Source organism: Leguminivora glycinivorella, chromosome 17 (assembly GCF_023078275.1).
Source record: "Leguminivora glycinivorella isolate SPB_JAAS2020 chromosome 17, LegGlyc_1.1, whole genome shotgun sequence".
Lineage (NCBI taxonomy): Eukaryota > Metazoa > Arthropoda > Insecta > Lepidoptera > Tortricidae > Leguminivora > Leguminivora glycinivorella.
Window position 1 is genome coordinate 8,387,462 of NC_062987.1, and position 13,807 is coordinate 8,401,268.

At 38.8% G+C, this 13,807-nt stretch overlaps 1 protein-coding gene across 1 annotated transcript; it reads left to right on the forward strand.

Annotated features, from left to right (window-relative positions):
• The first annotated feature begins 10,978 nt into the window (after nt 1-10,978).
• Nucleotides 10,979-13,320, forward strand: LOC125235541. Its single transcript, XM_048142135.1, has 2 exons — nt 10,979-11,626; nt 12,013-13,320. The coding sequence occupies exons 1-2, from the start codon at nt 11,003-11,005 to the stop codon at nt 12,016-12,018; spliced, it is 630 nt and encodes a 209-aa protein (XP_047998092.1). The 5' UTR covers nt 10,979-11,002; the 3' UTR covers nt 12,019-13,320.
• The last annotated feature ends 487 nt before the right edge of the window (nt 13,321-13,807 follow it).

Consider the following 13,807-nt stretch of genomic DNA (forward strand, 5'->3'; position numbering starts at 1 on the left):
TAGATAGTAAATGTTTCAAACGAATAGTTTTAGTTTTTTATTATGTACAAATAAGAAGTGTATGTGAATTATAAAATCAATTATACATTATAAAGCAAAGTATAATCTATCTTTCATAATTACTTATGATTTGGATGAAATGTTTTTTTTTAGACAAGAGACGCAGTCGCAAGATATTTATTTCCAATAGTGTTACTTCTACTCTACAAGTTTTTAATTTTTAGCATGTTCTTTTACATAATCAAAAATAGCTTACTACGAAGGCATTACTGCCCGAAATGTCAACAACACGTTGCTGCCCTCTGGGTGTGGTATCTGAATCCTTCAGCATAGTATAATAAAGAGTACTATCGCCTTCAGATTCCCTGGCTCACAAGCAAACACATTTAGGTAGTTGAATAAGTACGGAACACCAGATATTCTGCAAGAAATCCATCCCTGACTTGACCTACTTCGAGAGCACTTCGTTAAATATGTTTACAAACGAGTACTCATAAAAGCCAAGACATAGTGACCAATAATCCCACATTTCGACCGGCCACTCAACCGACCAATATTCGCGATCCAATACAATATCATTTTCCGATCCCAACGAAAACTTTTGCTACCGTATTACTTGGGTAAATCTTTTCAGGATTTTGAAAAATAATTGGATTGCCATATAGAAGGAAAGCAATTACATCCGAAAGAGAAGCAATTTCGATTTACCCAACATCGTCGATTTAGGTAAACCTCCGTATTAAATTTTGCTACCCTTACACATTTCGGCCATAAATCGTGTGTAAGGGTTGCGATTGTGCTTCTTTAACTGTATTTAAATTAAGCCGGCTATATATTTTCGGTATTGCAACTGCCTTTAGAAATAGGTAAGTATACTCTGTCAAACAAGTCTGTCAGATATATGCATCCTTTTCTTTAGGGTGCTAGAGAAAAGGATAGGTACCTATAGTTTTCTTTGTTCTTATTTACTGACGGACTTGTTTGACAGAATTTACCTACTGAGTTCTTTTAGCGCTGAAAATTGATTGAGTCTGAAGTATGTCGTGTTTGGTTGATGTTCATTTGTTTTAATAATGTATTGATAATGATAACACTATTGTCTTGACAAAGATAAAAATGAAAGGATACTCAGCACTAAAGATAATTTATAAGGTCCGACCGAGAACGATATTTTTGTCTCGGCCGAGAACGAGACCGAGACCGAGATTCAATTTGATTCTCGGCCGAGACCGAGACCGAGACCGAGAATTTATAAAACAGCGAAAAACATGCAATTTTTGCAAAAAATGTTTTCATAACCGAAATTCGCCTATTAATCAGGAATCCAGGAGCATGTCGGGCCGTGTTTAGTGTTTGGTTCCGTAACTACCCAAACCTACCGCACCCCTTACCCATCTACCGTAGCAAAATAGACTACATCAGTGATAAACAAGTATACGGCTCGCCTGATGGTAAGCAGGCGCCATAGCTTATAGAGAAATATCGATAAAGAACCTACCAAAATCACTAAAATCGGGATACCAAACGGGCGATGTAATCAAAGGGTAGCTAAAAACCGATTGGACGCGAGTGCGCAATAAATTCAAAATCTTAAAAGGCTCATATACATTTAATACACACTTTTTTGTATGAGCTGTGTCAGTACCGGTATATATCGTCCTTGACAGTACGAAAGAAAAATAATAATATATCGTCACTACTTTGAAAAAATCTCGTATCTCACGCTGCTCCTCAAAGTTAAAACGCAGTAAGTCTATATGCATTCCAAACATTCTTACTACAATTTTCTTTTCATTGACAGACGAAGATACAAGTTTTTTTTTTAAAGTAGTGACGATATGTACCTTTAACGGAATCGGTGGGCTGATATTTAGATAGTTTCACAATGATATTTTCGGACAAAATATTTTATTTTCTTTTAAAATACGAGCGTGTTTTTCCAGAGACTTTTTAGTACACAGATAGAAACGTGAAAAAGGTCAACGTTCGACGAAACCCAATGACGTTCTCTCCGCGGTCAAATTAAAGAAGAGTTCGAACAACACACACTCTTTGGTAACTTTATACGCGATGTACGTGCCGAGGAAAGAACCAAATGTGACGCTCTGGCCCCGTAGCCGAATGGCATTTCTCCGACGCCAAACGAAAGCGATACGCCGCTGGCTCTGTCGCGCCAATATGCAAGCGCGATAGAGATAGATATCTACTAGCGCTTCGTTTCGTGAGCGTTTCGTGAGCGATTGTGCCATTCGGCTAGCCACCCTGAACAGAAAAGTACCATAGTTTCACTTACCAAATAAATAAATAAATATAAAAGGACAATCCCACGAAAAGCTCAAGAAGGCTTGTGTTGTGCATGGATCTGAGTACAACGACATCCATACTTATATTATAAATGGGAATGTGTGTCTGTTTGTTTGTCCGTCTTTCACGGCAAAATGGAGCGACGAATTACCGTGATTTTTTTAAGTGGAGATACTTGAAGGGACGAAGAGTGACATAGGCTACTTTTTGTCTCTTTCTAACGCGAGCAAAGCCGTGAATAAAAGATTAATATAATATACAAAACCTACATAGAAAACACCCATGACTCAGGAACAAATATCTGTGCTCATCACAAAAAGACAAAACACATAAAAAAGGACGAAATATGCTTTACACGGTGTCACGATTTTAACTGCGTATTCCTGATGACGTTCAATCAATCAATCCATCAATCAAAATATTCTTTACTAGCTTTTGCCCACGGCTTCGCTCGCGTTTAAAAGACACAAAAAGTAGCCTGTGTCACTTTCCATCCCTTCAACTATCTCTACCTAAAAAATCACGTCAATTCGTCGCTCCGTTTTGCCGTGAAAGACGGACAAACAAACAGACACACACACTTTCCCATTTATAATATTAGTATGGATTCAAATAGGCTTACAATAAGCACTTTTAAATGGTCAACAACGAACAAAATTCATCTTATTCTAAATATCACCGCAATTTATTGCTGCAATAAACAATATTGTTTTAAAATTACATTGAATTAATAAAATTACATCAATCTAAATTGTATAAAATATACTAGTCTAAAAACTGCTAGAATAAATTCTAAATGTCAAAAAAAAATTATATAAAAATACATTGAATTATCAATATCAATTTCAAGTCTAAGAAAATCTTTCGGATTTCTATACACACATAAATTACAACAAATTACAAACATACATAAATTCCTTGTGTGTCTTTATGACTAAGCTAAAATGTGTTACTTTTTGCTTGAGAACGGCATAAATATTTTATTAGGACACGAAACTCTTGTTTCTACATTACCGTTGTTAGTATGTCGCGTAAATGAAGTCACGACAAGTTTCTGCTGAAGGAAAATGTATTATTCCTGCCAAGAAAGTCAAGCAACATGTTGTTTAATTAATACCAGACTTTACGAATAATACAATATACAATGGAGCAATTATGAAACATAAATTATTTGGCGTCATTAAAAAATCTATAATTTCAAATGAATTTTGAAGATGGAAGCCCAGAAAAAAAATGAAATAATATTAGGGTGTACGGTATAATATACGTATTCAAATTTTACAGATAGTTACAAAAATGTATATACCTATCAGTGGCGGCTGGTGAAAATTTCTGCTAGGCAACACCAAAGCAAAAAGAAACCTACCTTAATATTAGGTACTTTACTAGTAATCAATTTTAGGCAAGCCGGTGGAAATGGGCTTGTATGGACCAGCCGCCGCTAGTACCTATACAAAATTAAATACATTAGGCATGAATAGGAGGGAGTCCCACACACCCCCCCTTCAAGGCCTTCCCGCGGCTGGGGGGACGGTGCGTAACGCATTCCCCACTCCGACAAAAAAAAAAGCATGAATGTGGTTGACATAATTTATCCATTTTTTAGTACCTCAGACTGTAGTAATTAAGACTTCAGTCTGACGCAGATTTACTGATAGATAACTGAGAAAACGTATTCTAAATACTTACTACTCGTAATAAGACTACAAATTTGTTTATTTACCATAATCATATCTTGTTGTACACTATTAGTTTAATATCTGTTGGTTCTCCATAATATAAATAATTAAATAATTATTATTGTATTATGGTATCAACGTACAACACTGCTCACTAACTAAAAAAGAAACGTTATAAGAAATCCTGCGCCAAACTAGCAACCTTAAGCACCCCGGAATCGTATTTGAAGCTTCCAGAAACTTCGACATTAGCAACTTTCGCAACGCACATGGTCGGGTTGCCACTAATGGAGAAAAGAGAAAAAAATAGTTTCTCTGAGAATTGTCCGGGCCCATCCGTGTTGAAGTTTATTCTAGGTCTCAAGTTTCGAAAAGTCATTTGCGGAAGGAATTCGTTGAAATGCTTACTGAAGTTGCTTGGAAATGTTTTATTGCGCAATTCCGTTATGAATAGAGTTGCGGTATCGACATTTTGAGTTTTGAAAGTTGACTTTAGAAAGTTTGTAGCAAAATGGTATTGTGGAAATCGTCTCAGGTTTTGTTTGTTGTAGGGACTGAAACATAATTAGAGAACTAAAAAAAACAATATAACACTTTAAGTTCTCGCGCTTTGTAAAGTCACATACAGGTCATCTTTATGTTTATATAGATAAATTGGTTCATTTAAACTATGTTTAGCATACCAGATAACATTCATTGATTAATCTGCTTTGAACTAGTATAAAAAGCGTTTCTATGGTTTCTCAGGACTTTTCTCGATTTTTTTTGATATCTCAAAAACTATGGTATTTAGAACCATGGGTGTTTCAAAATAAGATTTTTTTGGTCATCGTTCATCCAAAACTGCATAAAATAGGCATGGCCGCAACTAAGGCAATTTCACACACTGTGAGGTCGAACGCGACTAATTAACATTATTTTACCTTTTTTACCAACATTTCGGCCAGGTTGCACTGGCCGTGGTCGCGGAAGACTGACGTCCCAGCAAAGTATCACCGGAGATGTAAACACCACAAAACTACCCGATATTAATTTATATAAATGTTCGGGGTAAACAAATAAATATAATCTACCCGCTAATTAATCGCGTTCGACCCGTATGTGACTTTAAATAAAAAAAAACATTTAAGAAAGACATACTTAATTATTCCTATAAGTAAAACATAAGGAGATATAATTCATATAATGATTTCAGTATAATGTATAAGAGCATACCCTTATACGAATAGTACCTTAATATAACCCCAAGGCTACGACGCAGCGGGCGTAGCGTAGCACAGCATATAAATGGCTTACTACGAGAATCCATAATTATGTGTGTCACATTTAGGGCAGATTTACACGGTTCAAGAACTCGCAATAAAGTCGACTGATGACCTGATGAAGGTCAATCTTTGATTTGAGGGACGCCTGGATATTTCCAGCGGTGATCGTCTTTCGCTGATATGATGATCACGATGATGATGAAGAACTCGCATGCGATGTATTCCATTGCATCGCCTTGTAAATCAACATAAACCTACTGATGTGCGAAAACCATGAGTTTTTTAATACGTTATCAATAGCTAAATGACATATAAAATGATATAGAGACTTCTTTTCAACCTTCAAGTAAATTCACTATTCAATAGTTTCATTACTAAGAAAACCTTTCAACAGAACCAATTTTGAAATACATATAATTATATTTAATACATTTGAAAGGGTTTTCTCAACGCAAACAAACGTAAGATATTATACATGAACCTTTTAAGGCCAGTTGCATCAACCATATTTTACAGACACATCATCGTCAATCAGCAAACGTCTATGGAACTTCCCATACAATAAAATTTAACGAATGCTTTAACGGTGACAGGCGGTTTGACGCAACCGGCCCTTAGTCTCTGATTATAGCTTACAATTATTAAAAACCTCATTCTAAAATTCAAAAACCTATATGTACACTAATTTGCAATAACCTGACCACAAAATTCAAAATTTGAAAAAAAAAACCACAGACATAGTGGACCGATTTTCGTGAAACATGGCTAAGAACACTCCGGACTAACTCAGCTTTCAAAGAAAAAAAACTAAATCTAAATCGGTTCATCCGTTCAGGAGCTACGATGCCACCTTCGTTTTTGCATTGGGTGTTAAAAAAATGATTTGATTTTTGTTTTGAAAATAGTAAGTATTTTAACAAATAGGCAAGTTCTACCTAATGTGCGTAAATGTTGTTAAGTATATGCTATTCACGTGTAAATATTCACAATAAATATAAATTGATTACCCATTCAAACTAGCTACCACTACAGTTTGCACAAATTTGCTCCCAAATATTGCCTTTCAAAAACTCTAAAATCAATAGACTAAAATAATAAGCAAATGTAAATATGGGTAACGTTTGTATTCCTTTCAATATAATATATAAGTTTACCTATTGGATTCTCATCAGTATTTTATTTAAAATTGAACCAAAAATAATAATTTGTACCAATTTTTCAAGTAGTCACACTACTATATATAAATTATAAATTTAAATAGATATCATACACGAAAGAAAAACGACAAGGCCCACTGGTGGCCGAGCCGGGAATCGAACCCGGGTCTTCAGCTTACGCGGCTAACGTCTTCACCACTAGACCACCCGCCCGCCGCGGTACCCGACGAAATTTCTCTAGTGTATGTTATCTCTGATAAGGCTAGGCGCCTTTTGATCAACTCTAAGGGCGCGGCGGGCGGGTGGTCTAGTGGTGAAGACGTTAGCCGCGTAAGCTGAAGACCCGGGTTCGATTCCCGGCTCGGCCACCAGTGGGCCTTGTCGTTTTTTCTTTCGTGTATGATATCTATTTAAATTTATAATTTGTACCAAGTTACCAACATATTAATGAAAACTTTTTCGATTTTATTTTGCTTAAATAAAACTGTAATAGGTAACTCTTCGTACCATTCAGCAGTTTTAAATAAAAACAAAAACTGTTAGAAAATAAGTACCCCTCTTTTGTTTTGGAATAATCTGCTAAAATGAATAGGCATTTGAATTGAGAGAGACACTCCAAACCGACCGCATAAATAGAAATTCAAATTTGGAATGCAAAGTCCGTTGCGATGATCCCAATAACTAATCATTATTCCATCTCTCTTGAAAGCCAGCTTTGACTGAGCAATTTGAGTATTAATGGCTATATTAAAATACTCCTAAATAATTATAATTATTGCTCAATAATACAAAACAAATGCTGTAAAATTGATGAGTGTTTAACGACCCATGCCTGCTAAACGGCTACATCTAAAAAAAAACATGTTTTCGATAAATCGCGTGTCAAAGTTTTGACAAATGTTTATGTTATATTAGGGCTTGGTTTGTTCTTCAAAAAGTTGTGCGAGGAAGTCGCCAGCTTAGCTTCGGTCACCAGTTAAAACTGTTTACTTTCATTTCAACTGTACCAGATTCGTGTGCTCCGCTTACCCGTTTTAGAAATACAGGCGTGAGTTTATAAACATATGTATATGTTCTTAGTATTGATTAGTTTAGTGTCACAGTATAATAAAGAGTAGATGAATCATGGGGAACCTTGATAATCTTGACATGATGGAAATAATGGTGATTTTGTGTGACTTTCGAAATTACCCCAATGCACCCTACTAGCGTACAGTATGGCCACTCCCGCTTCCCGCTGAAAGTGCCGCCCACCCGCTCTCGGTTACCTCATAGTTACCGCTTGTCAAGAACGCCACCAGTTGACTTGTCATGTCACTCAAGCATGGTATGCATTCGCCTACACGTGTGTTAGTGTCGTGAAGTTTCATCTGACGTCACCGTTTCTAATCTATACTTGGCTCGGAGCGACGTCATTAAGCTAGTTATCTCGTTACCTGTCACAATCCGCTAAGTACACAACGTGGTAATTGAGTTACAGAATCACCCAACGCGTCAGTGTAAGAACAAACATGGCTGCTTTGCCTTACAGTTACATCGTAAATATGTATACATTTATTTCACCTTACTATATTGGAATAATGTAAAAACCTATACAGTTTAACACTAAAACTGAAAATAATTGTCATAGGTAATTATACAAAAAAAATACCAAGGCCTCCAAGTGCCCAAAGCTGGACTATATACTAAAAATATTGAAATAAAAATAAATTCTATTAAAATAATTTAATTTACAACTAGGGAACAAATCAAATTATTTTATTGACTATTTTTTGATTTGTTTTTTTAGACGTTAGCCGCGTAAGCTGAAGACCCGGGTTCGATTCCCGGCTCGGCCACCAGTGGGCCTTGCCGGTTTTTCTTTCGTGTATGATATCTATTTTCAATTTATAATTTAATTTGTTGTAAAAATTTAAGACTATTTTTATAAACTGTCACAATTTCGTTTTCTTTCAACCCCTTATTTGCCAGGAGTGGCACTGAAACTTGAGTAGTTTCATATGCTCTGCCTATCCCTTCATGGGATACAGGCGTGATTGTATGTATTGTATGTATGTTTTATAAACTGTAGGTAACAATTCTGGTTTGTTTAAAGAAATATTTAAATTAATGAATAAATGAGTTTCTAGGGTCGCAGGTTGAAATCGAACCTGCGTACTGTGCAATGAATGTCAGATATCATAATCACTTCCTTTAACTTGAAGTATCAAAGCTCATATATTTTAAAGATTAATTGCATACAGTGGTACAGTCACCGGCATAAATAAGTGATAATTTCTGTACTTTGTCACTTTTAATCATTTGACAACTTCGTATGACATTTCAAACAAGACGTTAATGTGACAAGGTACAGAAATCATCACTTATTTATGCCGTTGACCCTGCCCCGTACCCGGCGATGATGATTGCAGATCGGTGTTTCGTCTTCGTAGAGCGTTGTCTCTTTCTTGCTTATGTGACGTTAATTGTCTCTTTCCAAAGACCGACGTGCATTCGTAGTTCGTCTGATGATACAGAGTTCGAGAGAATCGATTCTTATTCGTACTAGTACGATTAGTACGAATAAGAATCGATTCTCTCGAACGTAACGTTAACTTCGGAGAGATATAAAATAAATAAATAAATAAATATTGGGGACACCTTACACAGATCAACTTAGCCCCAAACTAAGCAAAGCTTGTACTATGGGTGCTAAGCGACGATATACATACTTACACCGTGTCCAATAAGTCCGAATACTCACATTTTACCTCAGTTCTAAAGATATAGGGATCACAGGCCATCAAATTCTTATTTAAACTAAAGAGTATATTCCTCTTAATAAAATACAAGCACAAAGTACCTACATGAAATTTCCGAAGTGTCTAAGAAAAACAAAGAGGTAAAGTGCCAACAAAATACTTGCGCGGCACGCAGGTGACGAGTTATTTTTTATAAGGAGAATCTGTATGTGATAAAACAGACGCCACGTGTCCAAAATAAACTATTATGGGTACCGAGGATAGATAACGTTCCGGGCAACTAGAAAAATGTGCCTAGGTTCCAGAGCTCACCATCGGCCCAGGTGTGGGATGCAGTATGTAAGCGAGGTAAACTACCTTCAGTACTTACAGATAAAAGCGTTAAAATCAACGTTTTTTTCTTTAAAACCAAGGTTTTGGAGAAAAAAAATGCCTTAAAGTTAAAAAGGATGCTTGGGAATGAGTATCATGTGTCCCAACAAGACGCACCTCCAGCACATTCGGCAAATGGTATTCTAGCGTAGTTTCAGACTAATTTGGCAGTTTTTTATCCGAAACATGAGTGGCCACCCAGGCCTCCAGGTTTAGGCGTATTAGACTATTTTGTATGGTCATACATGCTTTGAAGACTAAATTTTTATAAAATCATAAATCTACATCATTTCAAAAAGGTTATCGAGAGTATTTGAGATGAAATGTGAAGAAAACGGTGCGTGCCGCGTGTGATCCGTTTGAGAAGCGTTTGAGGCTGGTAAACAAGTTAATGCTGGAGTTATTCCAAAACATTTGTTGTGAATGTAGTAAATAAGAGTGCCATTCATAAAATATAATAATAATGTAGTAACTATTTGTTAATTTTGTTTTATTGGCTATTTGTGCTGTATTCAAACTTATTGGACACGGTGTAGATAAATACATAGAAAACATCCATGACTCATATCATATCAATGATAAATATTTAGTGTAAAGTGTTTTTATAATGGCTATTGCAAAGTAGTAGGCAACTTAAATTTTTTCAGAAACACCTGTTTCACTACGACCATTTTACAACTCGTAAAAAATACACTTACGTGAAAAGATTAACCCTACCCATGCAATCCATCACGAGCAATTGACGTGGACGTCAACACTTAACCCCCCGTGACGGTGACTCGTGTTATATGGGGATGTGAACTCGTGTCGGGGTCACCTTGACTTGACTGGTGAATACTGGCTGTTAAAGTAGTGTTAACCTCGGTAAATAGAGCACTAAAATGAGAAATTACTCGGATGGTCAGATCACATGGAGGGATAGGAGACTTCATTATTTACCGGCTGGATGCAATAAGCTACTTTCCTTTTAGTCCAATCAGCTTGTTTATAATAACTTTAACAAAACTAATTACAACGACCGGAACTGTTATATATGTAGGTAGACATATAATTCTTACGATGTTCAGTTGGAATAAATCTGTCAACCTAACGGGCGTTTCCTTTAACCACCAGTTCCAAATTTAACATTGGCTGACGAGGAAATATATTATTAGTGCAATAAAATGGCTAAAACCGTGGGAAAAGTCGCGTGCTTCGAGATGGATGGTGGAAATTGGCAAACTTATTGTGATCGGCTGGATATGTATTTTTTGGTAAATAAGGTGGAGGATAACATGAAGCTGCCGACGCTGATCAGCTGTATAGGGGACTCCGCGTATGAGCTGATGGTCAATCTGTGCAGCCCGAAGAAACCGTGTGACTGCAAATACGACGAAGTGATTAAAGTGATGGCTAATTATCTACAGCCGAAACCGTCGGTAGTAGCTGAAAGGTTCAAATTCCGTCAATGTCGACAGAGTAGCGGCCAATCTGTAGCTAATTTTATGGCGGAATTGAAGAAAGCGTCCAAGTATTGTGATTTTGGTGCTAATCTGGACGATAATATGAGAGACCAATTTGTGTGTGGCATAAATAGTGATTTTGTTAGGCAGCGATTGTTTGCGGAGGAAAGTCTATCTTATAGCAAGGCGGTTACGATTGCTACTACGCTGGAGGCGGCCGAACGGGATTCACATGCAATCGGAGATAAGGATAATGCTAGTGACAAAAATGATGTAAAATCAGTACATAAGATTCAACCGGTCAGTGCGGGACGTAGTCTATGCGAGGCGTGCGGCGACCCTCATCATAAACAAAGCGAGTGCAAATTTAGTCAATATGTGTGTGACGTGTGCAAAATTAGGGGCCATTTACGTAGGATGTGCCCGCAAGTTATGCGTGGCAGCAGTTTTGGGGCTAATCGTCGTGGCAATGGGGGCCGCGGGGCGGCGAACCGCGCGCGGTCATGGCGCGGGGGCTGGAGCGGCCGAGGCGGAGGCGCCAGGTCCGGCTTGCATTGGGTGCAAGGCCGGGACGCGGAGGCCGAGCAGGAGGATTTCATGGAGAGCGAGCGTGAACGGGACGGCGAAGCAGTTGTGAATTTGATGTCGTTAAACAAGTACAAGCCGGTGTGTATTCCTATTCATGTAAATGATCAAGTTTTGACTATGGAGGTGGACACGGGGTCAGCAATATCATGCATAAGTAGTACAACCTATTATAAATATTTTGCTAACTGTACCATGCACCCGTGTCGACTTTTACTCAGGTTTTATGATGGGTCCGGTATCCGGCCCCTGGGTTATTTGAAAGTAGACGTAGTTTACAAGAATAAAAGGGAAAACCTGGATTTATATGTAATTAATAATGGTTGTACTAGTTTGTTAGGCCGCCAATGGCTCGCCGAGCTGGGTATAGATATACCACCCTTTACGGTATATAATTTTAGTGTAGAGGACGGGTCTGTGATTAAATCGGGGGATAAAGAAACTTTAATTTCGGATGTACTTTCCAGGCATAAGCCGTTATTCGAGGAGGCGTTGGGCCGGTACACCGGGGGCAAGGCGTCGCTGTGTGTGCGCGAGGGGGCTCAGCCGATTTTCTGCCGCGCGCGCCCTCTGCCGTACGCGCTGCGCGCGCGCCTCGACGCCGAGCTGGACGCCATGCTGGCGGCTGGCGTCATCGAGCCCGTCGACCACTCTGACTGGGCCACTCCTCTCGTCATTGCCAGGAAAGCGGACGGAGGTATCAGGGTATGCGCTGACTATAAGATTACATTAAATAAAGTGTTATTAGTCGATAGGTACCCGGTTCCAAAGATAGAAGATTTGTTTACGAATTTAAGTAATAACTCGTATTTCACGAAGTTAGATTTGTCACATGCATATAATCAGTATGAATTGGACGAGGCGTCAAAATGTTATACGGTGATAAATACGCACCGTGGGTTATTTAAATATAATCGGTTAGTGTACGGGCTCTCGTCTAGCCCTGGGATTTTTCAAAAGATGATGCAATCGGTTCTACAGGGAATTCCGAACGTTCTGAATTTCTTAGACGATATCTTGATTACAGGGGCGGACTTAGATGATCATTTAAAAACAATAAATGAGGTATTTAGTAGACTAGAAAGTTGTGGATTAAAATTAAAGAAAAGTAAGTGCGTATTCCTAGCCGATAAAGTAACGTTTTTAGGCTTCAAGGTCGATAAACGGGGCGTGAGTGTGGACCCGGAGAAAATAAAACCTATACTAGAAATGAGCGCTCCAAAGAATGTGGCCGAACTGCGTTCATTTTTGGGCATGGTTAATTTTTATGGTAAGTTCGTGCGTAATTTGAGTTCGTATTTATATCCGTTATACCAGTTAGTCAAGAAAGGGGTACATTGGCGTTGGGGTAAGGAGGAAGAGGCAGCATTCAGGCAGGTTAAAAGGCTATTGTGCAGCACAGACGTGCTAGTGCATTTTGATATTTCACAACAGTCGGTGGTTACCTGTGACGCGAGTGCGCATGGCCTGGGAGCCGTGCTGGCCATGCGCGGGCCCGACGGCACCGAGCGCGTCGTGGCTTATGCCTCGCGTTCGCTGACGGCGCACGAGTTACACTACAGCCAGATTCATAAGGAGGCGTTAGCGATCGTGTTTGCCGTGAGTAAGTTTCACCAGTACCTTTATGGTCGTAAGTTTACACTGCGTACAGACCATAAACCGCTGGTGAGTATTTTTGGGCCTAATTGCGGCGTGCCTGTTACCGCCGCGAGTCGACTGCAGCGCTGGGCAATAGTGCTTTCAGCTTACGATTTTGATATCGAGTACGTTTCAACGGAAAAAATACGGCAGATGCTCTGTCCCGGTTAATTAAGTCGCACAAGGATGAAATGGGAGAAGAGGCGGGCCAGATACCGGAACAGACTTACCTTCACTTTGCCGCTGATGCTTTATTACTAGACTATAATAAATTAAAAACCTCAACGGCCTCGGATCCGATTTTAGGCAGAGTTTTAGGCTATATTAAGAACGGATGGCCCTCAGAGTGCGAAATTAGAGAGTTAAATCCTTATTTTAATAGGAAAGACGAATTATATACAGAACTAGGTTGTGTCTTATGGGGTCATCGGGTGGTGATTCCAATATCTTGCAGGGAGAAAGTGTTAAGGGAACTTCATGAACCCCACATGGGTATCGTGAAGACAAAGAGCTTAGCGCGGGGCTATGTATGGTGGCCGGGGTTGATGAGGCTATCGAGGCGCGATGTCGCGAGTGCGGCGTGTGCGCCGCCGCGTCCAGCGCGCCGCCGGCGCACGCGCCGCG